The sequence below is a fragment of the Alligator mississippiensis genome, chromosome 5 (genome assembly GCF_030867095.1).
Source record: "Alligator mississippiensis isolate rAllMis1 chromosome 5, rAllMis1, whole genome shotgun sequence".
In the NCBI taxonomy this organism is placed as follows: Eukaryota; Metazoa; Chordata; order Crocodylia; family Alligatoridae; genus Alligator; species Alligator mississippiensis.
The window spans coordinates 92,661,928-92,675,034 of NC_081828.1; the positions used below are offsets into that span (position 1 = coordinate 92,661,928).

General features: G+C 45.3%; 1 protein-coding gene across 4 annotated transcripts in view; it reads right to left on the reverse strand.

Annotated features, from left to right (window-relative positions):
* VWC2 (von Willebrand factor C domain containing 2) overlaps positions 1-13,107 on the reverse strand; it is a 124,913-nt gene that overhangs the window by 36,273 nt on the left and 75,533 nt on the right. Inside the window, exon 4 of one of the 4 annotated variants that reach the window (XM_059728592.1) lies at positions 9,860-10,701. The exons of the other annotated variants lie outside the window; for them this stretch is intronic. Coding sequence (XP_059584575.1) covers positions 10,694-10,701 — 8 coding nt within the window. The 3' untranslated portion in view covers positions 9,860-10,693. Of the gene's footprint in view, positions 1-9,859; positions 10,702-13,107 lie in introns of those variants that run through there. 4 annotated transcript variants of the gene reach the window in all.

Here is a 13,107-nt window from a genome sequence, read left to right on the forward strand (position 1 = left end):
CACTGCAACTTTGTAAGATGATGAGCATGGAGCCCTTAACAATAACATTTTGTACTTCAAGATGCACAGAAATCCAACAAAGCATTTCAAACTTTTCCTTAGAACTCACATTTGGTCAGGATAATGCAAGCTCCATGAATGAGCAAGTTGAGACTGCCACTCACTTCATTTAAAAACAAAACAAAACAAAACAAAAAAAACAAAACAAGCATACTGCTGATTTTTTTAAGAGGCAGAGTACGCTATTCTTTAAGAAAGTGGTAAATCAAATAAGCCTCTTAGCAAAAAATGACATCGTTCTCCTTAAGCTCACGGCAACAAGTACTAACCAATATCTAAAAATAGTTCAGTATTTACTTTTCTTTGCCCCAAATACATAGAAAATATTTTTTTCTTTGTTGTCTTTCAGGATTTAATATTCCTAACCTGTATCAATTATTTTTACATGTGAATTCTAACTAAAGAAGCAGAAGTTCTGGCAGGCTCTGATTAGAATGATGTAAATAAGGTCACTTTAGCATTTGGAAAAAAGCTAAAGCATTTAGGAATGGATGCTTTTAGGTTAGATTTGTATAGTTTCTGGCAGAGATTTTACACCCAAGGAGCCTTCTTCAAGTATTTGTGTCATCACATCATCTGAATTCCATTGTAATAAGAACAGTGCTCTAGGTAAAAATGTACCAACAGCAGGACAGAGTAATCCAGCTGTAAAGATAAAATTCTCTGAGGGAATCATGTAGCCAAAATAGCAGCAATTGCTCTTTCAGAATGCCTTTGAAAGCAACTACAGCTAAATGTATCTTCATCTCCGCCTAACACTACAAGCACCAGAACTGTCAAAGGAAATTGGGGCAAAGTCAAAATACCCTCATCACCGCTAAATAATCACATTGATAAATTTAGATTTCAAATTTTAAATCCTCTTGGCATGTTGTGTCATTTTCCTTTGGCACAGAGTCTTAGCAAATAAAACAACTACACCTGTAATTATAAGACTCATATTTTTAGCTAATTATGCCATATTTATTCACACTAAATAAAACTGTGTTGACAGGTAGTGATTGAATGCAGGCACTGACTGTCAGGAAGAAGAGAACCCTTAAAATAGTATAAAATGTCATATCCAGTGGAAGGCAGCATCAGAAACCCACCTTTTATCTCTCCAGTAATATTCCATGCCAGGCTACGTTCCTGTCAAAGCAGGACTTTTAGAGGCTACATACTCAATCACTTACTTCCTCCTAATAGCTCCTCAATTGCAGCTTCTTCCATGTGACTTTGATTTTAGAAACATTCAAACACAAGGACATTTGCTAAAAGCCAAATGCTAGCCCAAGATCATCAAAATATAAAGCACCACAACTAAAGGAAAGGGCTGGATAGGTCAGCTGGGTCTGATTGGCACCTCAGTTCTAAATCAGAAACAGGTAGGCTAAAGCTGCTGAAGGAAATGCTCAAAACAGGTGAGTTGAAGATTCTTCTCGTTTTATCCCCCACTGTTCTCTAAGTTGTTTCTATGCTCTGTGTACAATATTCAAATGAAGACTCCTTAAGAGGACAATCAAATCCCTTCCCAGGAAACTGAACAACATAAGTAAAACAGACAAGTACAAAGGCCTAGAGAAAAAAAGATGGCAGTGAATTGTGGGAAAGCAACAAAAATAAGAAAGCACAAAATAAAAATGGAGGGAAACAGGGGCCTTTTCTCCACATCACTGTGAATTGCCAATATACACAAAACTGCTCATGAATGATGTAAAATTATTTAAGACAAACTATTTTTACAATAAACAAAGCATCTATAGGGGTGCTTGTACATGGCACGGGGGTTTAATTCAGTTTAGTTTTGCCTAAATTGAAATGGTGGGTTTTTAAAAACCCACCATTTCCACTGCTTCAATTTAGAGAGAATTAAACCAAAATAAACCCCCGTGGTATGTACTCAAGGGTGGGGGCCTGATCCTTACCCACCTTTCCAGCAGCAGGGGGGAGAGGGGAGGGAAGTTGCCAGCAAGCCGAGAGGTCCCTGAGCTGCGAGGGGGCTGGTGCTTCCTTCCGTGGCAGCGGCAGCACCAGCACCCCCCAGATGGCACCTGCCTGCTGGCACATGGCCCAGGAGGTCCCGGGGGCACTGTAGCCATGGAGGGAAGCACTGCCCCTCTCCCCCGCACCCACAAAGGGAAGCACTGGACCCAACGCAGCTCAAGCAGGCAGGCAGGCAGGCTCTGGGGAGGAAAAAAAAAAAAGATCAGGCTCTTTGCTACTTTTTTTCTTCAGTGGAGCCTGCCTGAATGGGCTGCTGCTGGATCTCACAGTCCCTGAGCTGCACAGGGCTTGGTGCTACCCTCCACAGCTGCAGCACCCTCCCGGGACCACCCAGGCTGGGCGCCAGTGGTCAGGGCGGGGGGCCCCACTGCTCTGGAAGGAAGTACCAGGGTCCCCCACAGCTCAGGGGGTCATGTGACCTAGCAGCAACAGCAACCCCTCAGCTCAGCTTGCCCTGTCCCCCCCCCCCCAGAGAAGCAGATAAGCTCCAGCTCCTCTGCACCATCCCTGCCACCTGGGACTGGACCACCTGGGAATAGCTAGCTTACACCTGGGGCAGAGAGGCAAGGAAGCAGGAGGGAGGCTGGGTGTGCTGGCAGTGGGAGAAGGCGGCAGGGATGGTGCATGGGGCACTGGAAGCCCACCAAGCCCCAGGCATGTCAACTTCCAGGGCCCTGTGCACTATTGCACTTTGTTAGGTAGCAAACTAAAACACCTTGGAGGTGTTTTATCTTGCTATGTAACAAAGTCATTTAAAGTGCAAAACGCCACCAAGCGTGCAAACAGCAATGCCATTAAACAGTGCAAAAGGGCATTTAAGCCCCTTTAAAGGCCAATTTTGTTGCATGTACAAAGGCCGTGGTTAATTATGAAATTTGGTAATCTGATAGGTCCGCATCTAATAAAATAGCAGCAAGTGCACGCTAAGTGCTAAATTAGTGGACCTGTAAACACCATCAGAATTTCTAGTGGATGTGCCCTGAAATGTTTGAGGCCTCATTCTCAAAGAGTCCCCAGCCCAACAGCACTTGCATGTGCACAGAAATTTAAGTTCACAGACAACTTTGCACACACTGCACGAGCATTGCCAATGCCTAGGCAGCTAGCAGCTACAGTCAACAGACCATGAGGGTGTCAGTGCTTTGAGTTCTAGCATGGGTATTCTGTTCAGAAAACATGCATGCCTGCTTTCTGAAGAGTGCCTCACAGTGCACAGAGGGTAACAGCCAATTACAAGGTGTGGGAAATCTAACAAACCAAAAACGGCCTTTCCTTCTTCCATAAACAAGGGAATTGATCTCCCATGTTCAAGCAGGTTCTCTTGATGCTGCCTTATTCTATGTTGTCTACCTGGTCTGTATTATGAAAGCAAGAACTGCCATAACTGGTCAGATCAAATGTCCTAATCTAAACCCAGTATTCTGTCTCTAACAGTGACATGTAGTAGATGCCTTAGTTTAGAGGACTAGAAGAGTAAGAGCATATGTGAGTGATCCAGCTCCTATCATGTCCTCCCAGCCACCACTTGTCATAGATGTAGGCATGTCCTATGCCATGAAGTTATACCTTTGACTTAACAGACCTGAGTGGGCCATAAATGTGTGTGAAAGGGGCAATAAAAGCCCTCTAGTGGGTCCCCAGCCCCACCCCACATGCTCCGATACTCATCACACAGGCCTAAACGAGCAGCAGCTGGGAGGAAACGCAGACACGGGCTCCATGATTCCGGAGCTCCCTGAAGCTGCGGATCAGCAAGGGACGGGGGCGGAGCCTCAGCGAAATGCGGGCTGCTCAAATAGGAGCTGGGAGACCAACTGAGTGGCTGGCGTGGGAAGAGCAAGATGCCGGCCAGGAGACACCAGCAGCCAAACGGAGGATTGCCAAGCTGGAGAGAAGGCAAGAGGAGCAGAGTGGCGACCGGAGGGCTCCAGCACAGCAGGGTAGAAACCCAAGCCTGGGGAGGCAAGAGATGCCCAGGAGCAACGCCACGGCCCCACCAGGGAATACAGGTACGGCAGCTGGGGACGGCAGCAGGGAGCTGATAACCCGCACAAGCAGCTTGGCGGGGAGGAAAGAGCAACACGGCGTGGGAACTGCACACCCCTCCAGCTCAGGAGGAGCAATAGAGCAACCCCAGGTCAGCAGGGATCCAGAGGCAGTCATGCTGGGAAGAAGGATTGGGGAGGGGCACAGAGCAGCTTCCCACCCCCATGATCATTAGGAGGGAAGGGATGAGCAAGTCCCACCCCCTTTTATTCTTTCTCCTTTATTTCGAGTAACAAGCGGGCACTGGGAGACAGGATCCCAGGGGTCCATCTGCAGATGCCGGATGCTTTCAGTTAGATTCATGTGAAGTCTTAGTGAGCCCTAAGGCAGGGCAGGTTTATGTACTCAAGTTGGCCCGAAGCTGAGGAACCAACTGTGGGGGAAGACTGTACTGGCCAAGAAGGCCCGACCCATCCCAGGCCGTGAACGTGGTAAGAGTGGGGTAAAGGGGAGGTTTGAAGCCCCACGAAGAAAAGACTGGGGTTGAGACCTCTTCACTTGTGGGGGCCACCTGAAGGGAACTGCTTCCCCAACAAGGAACATCAAAGACGTGGAAGGCGAGTAGGAGCAGCACCCATACCATCTAGGTGGCACCCAAGCCCAAGTCTCGCCCTGATGTCGCTTGGGGGCAAGGCACCTATCAAGAAGAGGCTGAAGCCCTACAACACCTACAAGCGACAATTTGTCCAATCTCCTTTGAGACACAAGTATACTATATATCCTATGACAATGAACTTTACATTATACTATGCTTATGTTAAAAGGTAGTTCCTCTCCTTTGTTCTAAATCTGCCATCTGATGCTTTAACAGTTACCCTCTTGTTCTTGCATTATGAAATATAGTGAAGAGTTCCCCTATTCATTTTTCCAGCATCATCCTTCATATCCTTGATGGTATCCCCATCTGAGTCATCTCTTCCAAACTGAAGAGTCTCAGCCTTTTCAGGACCCTCCTCATATGGAAGCTGTTCCATCCCCCTGATCACCTTTGCTTCCACTCTCTGTACTTCTAGTTCTACTCTAGCCTCTTTGAAGGGGGGGGGGAGGGGCGGGTCTACAACCACACACAGTACTGAAGATGTAGGCATACCATGAATAATAAACGAGATAATGATGCTTTCACACAGATTCACAGAAGTTTAGGGCTGGAAGGGACTTCATGAGATCATCAGGTCCAGCCCCCTGCTCTGGGCAGGAAAGACTGCTGGGGTCAAATAATCCCAGCAAGGTGTGCATCCAGTTGCATTTTGTTTTCAGTTGCTTCCTTAACTATTCCTTAAAATCCCTGAGTTTTTTGACGACCGCTACTCGCTGAGCTCATGCTTTTAAATAATTCTCCAGAAGGACTCTAAGGTCTCTTCCATGAATTATAATCATACATACATTGTGACAGGTTTGGAATTGGCTAATTTATCCCATGTGAAATTTTCTGCATTTACAGGTGTTTAATTTAATCCGCTGTTTTACTGTCCACTCACTCACTCAGTTTGGGGAGATCCTCCTGTTAACTCTTCACCATCAGTTTTGGATTTGATTATTCAGACTAATTTTGTATTAGCAGTAAACTTTGCCACCTCACTCTGCACTTCCCTTTTCAGGTCAATTCTGAATATGCTGAACAAAGCAGGTCTTAGTATGAATCTCTGGGGGACCCCACCATTCACATTACTTAGCAGAGGTTTAGCAGCATCATCTCTTATCACTCTTGATATATATCTATAAAAGCATGCCAACAGTGTGGCTTCTGTAACTTTTTAGCGCCCATGTTCCTGTAGAACAGAATGACAACCAGATCTCTCATAGTATTGTTCTATTTTAATCCTTCTTTCTTCTTGCCTCGCTCTCCAACTTTTTCACCCGTCTTCTTTGCAGTCAACTTCAATTTGTCATCATCACTCCCCTACACTGTGAAACCTACAGTGCAGACACACTTATGAGACAGTAGTAGATCCCCAACACTTCTAAAATACAGGTTGGGTAGAGGGTCTGAGTAAGGTTTGACCTGTGTCCCTATAAGAACATACATTCAAAAGGTACAGCAGTTCAGGACCATGGTTTGGCCCTATGTACACTGCAAGGCTAGGTTTCATAACACTAGGGGAATACAAATATTTACCTGCTCTGATTTCAATGCTTCAGGCACCCTGTTCTTTCATGCACTCTCTCTGCTCCTTTCCTCTAGAATTGCTCTCTTCTTTTCTTCAGTCTCTCCTCCCATCTGCTTGGGGGCACACCTCTGGATCCCATTTTGATTCAGCTACTGTCCCTAGACTCTCTTCTCCATTCTTTTCAGCTCTCCCAGTCTACAGGGTCTCCTCACACACAGCTGCTCCCCTGTGGGCTTTTAACTTCTCTTTTTTAATCCCATCTCAGCTACTCTAATTATTACAAGTCATGACCACAGCAGCCAGCCCCATAATCTCATGAGTTAAAGAGTTGTCCCTGTTGTGCCCTATCTCCCAAGTCTCATCGTCCAGGTGCTCTGTCTCTTAACAGCTCCCTGGCTTCTCTTCCTATTGTGTAATGAGAGGTAGAAAGAAGCAGCCACTGGGAACAATAAGCAGGCAGTTTGCTTCTGTAACAGGGAAAGAGTCTAGCCAGCAGGCAAGAAGCCAGAACAGCAGGGATGCTGAACGCTTGTTGCAAGCTGCTGAACCTAGGGAAGTTGTGAAAGCTCATGGGAAGGGGCACCTCTCTGAATTCCATGGTAGGGGCCTACAAGGACCTACATGCCAATTTCCACACCCAGTGTCCCATGAAGGAGCTCACTAGCCAAAGATGCATGATCCATCTACAGGAAGAGAAAAGCAGTGTGTTGTACTATGAGGATAGCAATGGGAAAATGTCGGACTTCCTGTCTTTCCTCTTAAATTACCTAGCCATTTGCAGCATGGATCACACCATAGATTTTTGCCCTCCATAAGAAATGGAGACATGTGTATCTGACAGGAGTTTTGTAAGGGCATAAATCAACTGAAGTTTGTAAAGCGTTCTGATACAAGAGAACTAGATAATCTGTATAGTACAAGAGATTTTTACCAGTAACACAGGTCTGATGTGGCCTATTACAACATTCAGTCTCCTTTACCCTCCCCCTCTTTAGGCCAATGATTACAGTTGTCAGCATTGATCTGGTAGCTCAGACATATGAATAAACCAACTCCTTTGTTGGCAGTCTGCATTTTCTCTCCTAACTTGCCAGCTACCTCAGGTAACATCATTACATAGTTGAAAGTTTTTGGATAGATTTTTTAAAACTATTCAAAGCATGAAGATTCCCCCATGGATTTGTTAAAACTGCACATGCATCCTCCACACTAAAATATTCATAGCTGCATTGCTGAAATCTGCTATATTCATGCACATATGCACAAACACACTTGACACAAATTCTGTCCAAATAAAGGTGCAGAACTTAAGAGGATTTATTCTCCCCCACCCCCCAGAAACAACAGCACTGAAAAACTGCATACAATAATCATGAGCCTTTGCTTAGGCAATCTGTATTTGGAGTTTATTATAAATAAGCTTATTAGGATGTTTTCTCATTCGTGTGTGCAGAGCTTTGCACTGTACACAAATCATTGACCAAGCAGATTATAAAGCATCCTTTAAAATGGCCTTATCCTAGTATAGTTCAAAGGAGGAGATGGCTATGATAATTCAAGTAAAAAAAATAAATACAATACAAATAATGTATATAAAAAGCTATCATGCAAAAGGGAGGGCAAATTAAAGACAAAAAAGCAAAAAGGGGTCTGTGCAGTGCATTCTGTTAGAAGTGGGTCAAACCCCCAGGAATTTATTAGAAAAATCCCAAGTTTTCAGGGGAGTTTCATCAAGAGGGGTATGGATCTGAATTACGCCTGGTTTTTATTTTCTGAAACTAAAATCCCTTCCAACAAGGTTTGATCAGGCATGACAAACCACTCCATTCTTTTGCGCCTCTGTTCAAGAGAGATGGATCATAATCAGAACCAGGGTTTGAATTATACTTTGACTCTTGGGTGGGGAGTGGTCTGCAAAAAAATTGGGCTGCCCGTCATGATGCCCTAATGAATCTGAAGACCCCGCCCTCCCCCCCAGGCTATGATTTTCAAATTTTATAGGCAGGCTTTCATTTCTTATGTGGGGGGAAAGTCCCCCTGTAATTCAAACCCTAATCAGAACTATTTTTCCTGTTCCCAAACTCAGCAATTCTTTCTGACCCTGGGATGCAGAACTATAGGACCCAGGATCTGGAAACTGACAGACAAGGCAGGTCCATCTCAAGGGTCGAAGCAGCCAAAAGCAATTCAAGCGGAGAGACAGCTAGCAGCAGAACAGTGATTAGTGTCAACTTATACATTCATGAAGAAAAGCAGAAAGATTTTCATTATGTTAAAATAAAGCAAAATGAATGTGAAAGAGCTAACAGGAAAGTGGGGATTCCTTATTCTTCTGACAGAAATGCCTCTGATTCCTTCCCACATAGAGTTAACAGGCTCAGAATCTACAGTGATGGAAAAGCCAAAGAAATCCCTACGTAAGACACAATGAATCCTGTAGGAAGCTTCAAAAGATCTTAATTTGGTTGCCTAAACTAGGGACCTGAGCCATTCTTGCATTGGCAGGTATCCCCAAACAGCGCCGTGCATGAGTTTTAGGACAGGAGTAGCATAAGTGCTAGTTGTTCCAAGAACATGGTTAACTCACCTCTGTCAGGCAGGGCCTGCATTCATTAATGCCCCCTTTTACACCCACCCCGATTGTCACATCTGCCAAAGGTGCACTCAGCATTGTCAGAAGACTCCCTTGACATGCAGCAAGGATTCTTCCGCAGCTTTAGAAAGGTACTTAAGCACGTGCTTAAATGTTAAGCACATACTTAAATCTTGTGGACTTCCTTGCCCTGGCTACAGGCACTTTCCTGACACAGAGTCTGAAAGAGTTCTAGTGAGTTTGAAGGACTCTTCAGGAACTGCAGCCTGAAGAAGTCAAAGTCAGGCTCATGGGCTAACAGCTCCATTTCAGCATCAGGCAAAGAAAAAAAAAAGGATTTTATAGCTAAAAGACTCCATCTTCCACTTAAGCAACAACTGTTAGCAAGACAAGACACCTTCAGAAGCAACGGAATTGTTCCTATACGACCAGCTTCCATGGCCTACAGGTTGGAGAAATGGACAATAGTTTTTCTACTTACGTCTTGAAAGTGTAGTCTGCTCTTTAGCTGGACTCAGTCCTGTATGCTGGGCAGATGCAGATCCAGCATGACAGGGACAGCCATGTACGGGGACTCACAAAACATAAGGCTGGGAGTTCTTTTGCTCAAGCTCCTTTTTCTAGGGCTCTTCACAACATACTTGCTTTCTAGGGCTCACCACTGTCTTCAAGCTTCCACCACTGCCTAAGCTGCCACCTCTGCAACTTCCTATAAGACAGGCAGTTTACAAGACCACTGATATATTTTCATGCAGTAGACCCCCTTTTTTTCCTGAGCTACCTTTATTGCAGTGTGGCTTGACCCTCTGGATTGCTGAAAGCTAGTGAGCTGATAAAAAATTGGTTTTCTGTAACGGCTCTGGGAATACCTTACTTTCAACTCCTTGTTATAGTGAACAGTGAATGGCATCTGCTGCAAACGTGCAACACAGAGGATCTGCCATCAGACCATTTATTTGCTTCAGACAAGTCAACAAGGGATTTTATTCAGTCTGAGGTGTTCCACCATATTGCAAAACAATACATCTTTAGTTTGGGCTTGGGGGGGGGGGGGGGGTCAGGGGAGATGTTCATCAATCCATTACAGGACAAAAACTGAAGATTAAAATTTTTGCTCAAAATCTTATCTAACAATATTGCATGTGACTACAAATCAATTATTATTAAACAGGTCATCTTCTACCTAGGATAAAATGTTTACAGTGCAATGTGATTAAATAGTCCCCTCTTCTCCCTGGCATAAACAGTACAAAGAATTCATGGAGCTATATTCTATTCTCTCTCACAACCCAGCAAAAGCCCATCTGAGAGCAGAATATGATCCATTATATACTTCCAAATACACAGTAATGGGAGATCTGGAGCTCAGTTTGCTCTGTGTCAGAAATATGACATCTGAAAGCCTAAGGGAGCTAGGGAGGCATAGAAAGATTTCTGTGGCCCATAGCATATTAAACAACATGCAGTAACGTGAAGGGCTGTCACCATCTGTATCAGTCTGTACAGACTTCTCATTACAAAACCTGTTAACAGGATTCTCTGACAACCATTTAATACATTTAAATAGGCATGTGAATGAAAGTCATATTAGCCTCAGAGCTGAGAGGGATGATAATCTAACACAGCCTTAAACATACCAAATCTCTACCAAGTAACTCTCTTCAAAGCCTGCTTGAAAGATACAAAACTGTAATTTCTGTACTTCAGGAATACATTTGACTACATCAGCTTTTCCACTTTATTCCAAATTTATGTCCAATATTTTTCCAATAAAAAGATTCTAAACAAAATAAGATTTTTAATATGGTATTCAGTTTGTTGGTTTGTTTGTTAGGGTTTCTTTTGGTTCCTCCACTTCCATTCACACTCTTTCTTAACTTCATACCCTTTCATCTTTTTCTTATCCCACTAGAAAAGGGAGGGGAAAAATGTTGGGAAGGAAAGAAAATAGAAAGGAAAACTTCAAAAATTAAAAATGTTTGTTTAAAGACTTCTTAGTTGAAAATATTTCTCCTACCCCATCCCATACTTAGATTTATTAATTTAGATGTCACCTTTCAGAGACCTCCATACACTTTTACATAATTACAAACTCTGGAGTGAGTACAGGCCTCCAGCAATTATTTCATCTGACAATGAAATGCAGCTGTCTCTGGAGTAGAACAATGGAGGCCTAATGACATCAGTAGAAGTATGTGCGTCATTCAGGGAGAACGTAATTATACAGGATGGAACATGGCCAGCAAATGGTGGCAAGCCTGAAAAGAAGAAGCTGTGAAAATTATTAATACCAAAGGTGAATCTGTTCTTTACCAAGAAAAAGGGGACCTCCAACACTAGGACCCCATGCCCACCCTAGTGCACTGGTTCAGACACTCCATAGCAGAACCTGCTATTGTGCCAATGCTACTATTTTCTGCATCATGCACATTTATCTTTGGAAGCTTCTCAGCCACATGCAAAGCAAATTCAAATTCCTACCTAATTTGTGAAATCTAACAACCCAAAACAAAGGGAACTGGACAGCCCATTCACTTCAATGGGTTTTCTTTCTGAAACTCCTGCTAGGACCATCAGTGCAGTACTGTCTCAGAACAGTGGAATGGCTACTTTAATATTAAAATGACTTTTTCTAGACTAAATAATAATGCTCTTGTTTAAATGGCTTTAGCAGGGCATCTTACTGGGGTAAGTATAGTGTGAGTGGATAGATGAGTATGTATATTTTCCATTGCCATTTTGTTGCTGCAGCCCTTTGCATAAAGCTGCCCTTACAGTGCAATTCTGCATAGGCTTTAACAGGAAGGTTAAAAGTCTTTACAAGGGATGATCACCTTAGCTTTTTAAAAACATAAGTTATTAATAAAAATTGAGCAAAGACCCCCCAAACTGTAAGAACATATATGTGTCAAACGTTACAGAGCTGTGTGCCTACATGGGTTTCATTTGGTTACCTGGGTACTCAGTGTTTCTGGCTGCTTTAGTGTAGGGGTTTTAACACAGATTTGGGAACTTAACTTTAGGCTCTTATTACACATTACACTTAGCACATGCTAGTTTTTATGGGTGTTAAAATTAACATGTGATTTGAACAGTTGCATGTTAAGGTTTACTATCCCCTGTAACTTGCACTGATCTCACCTGCCCTTAGAGGGCTGGCAAGCAGGAGAGTAACTAGGACCCAACCTGGTTTGGTGTCTGCACAGATCTCCTGCTCCCAGGGGCAGGGTAGGTGGTCCAGACTGTGGGCAGCCAGAACTGGCAGGGTCCCATCAGGCCTGCCAGCCCCTGCCTGCCTGCAGTCTCAGTCCTTGCTGCCTCCTGGATTGAGCCCGTGAACCCCTCCTTCTGCAAGCCAGGATCTGGGCCACTGCTGCCCTTCCACCCCCTCACCCCACCTCTGGGGCTCTCTATCTGCCACTCAAGGACTCTCCCACGGCCCCCCCACCCTTTGCGGGGAACCCTCAGGACTCTCCCAACCCCCACCCCATGGGTTCCTGGCTCACCTGCAGCTCTCAGGGCCATCCCAGAGGAGCAAGCAAGGAAGGGGAACCCAACCGCTGCCACCAGGCTGTGGCTGCCCTCCAGGCTGAGTGGTGGCAATGGTGGGAGATAGCTTCCCCTTCCCTGCTTGCTCCCCCAGGACAGTGCTGAGAGCTGCAGGTAAGCCAGGAGCTCCTGGGTGATCAGTGAGCAAGGATATGGGGTATATGTGAGGGGGGCAGCCCTGATCCAGGAGTGCAGAGTGGGGGAGGGTGCAGCAGGCTCAAGGTGGGGCAGGCGAATGGCAGGCCTGATGTGGGGAGCCATCACCTGATCCCCTCCCCCACACCAGCCTTCATCAGGCCTGCTATGCCACCTGGCTCCCCTGTGCTCCAAGATCAGGCCTGCCTGTCTCCCTGCACCCAAGATCCCCACTCCCAATTCCTACCCCAGCAGCTCCTGATTTACCTGCAGCTCCCATTACTGACCTGGGGGAGCAGGTAGGAAAGGGGAACCTGTGCACCAGTGCTGCCACTATCTGGGCCAGGCTAAGTCTGGAGAGCAGCTTCAGCTTGGTGGTAATAGTAGTGGCTGCAGGCAGGTTTCCCTTCCCTGCTTACCCCTCCAGGACAATGCCAGTTGCTACTGGCGTGTTGTGAGGCTGGGGCGGGGGGGGTGATGGGGGGGGAGAGGGACACAGGGGTGAGCAGAGTGGGAATCCTAAGGGGCAGGGAGGACCCCCTAGGGTGTGTGGGGGGGGGGCGGGAGGGCAGACAGGAGGAGGCCTGGGGGCCAAAAAGTGCCCAGAATGGATGGGGAGGAGGGATTGTT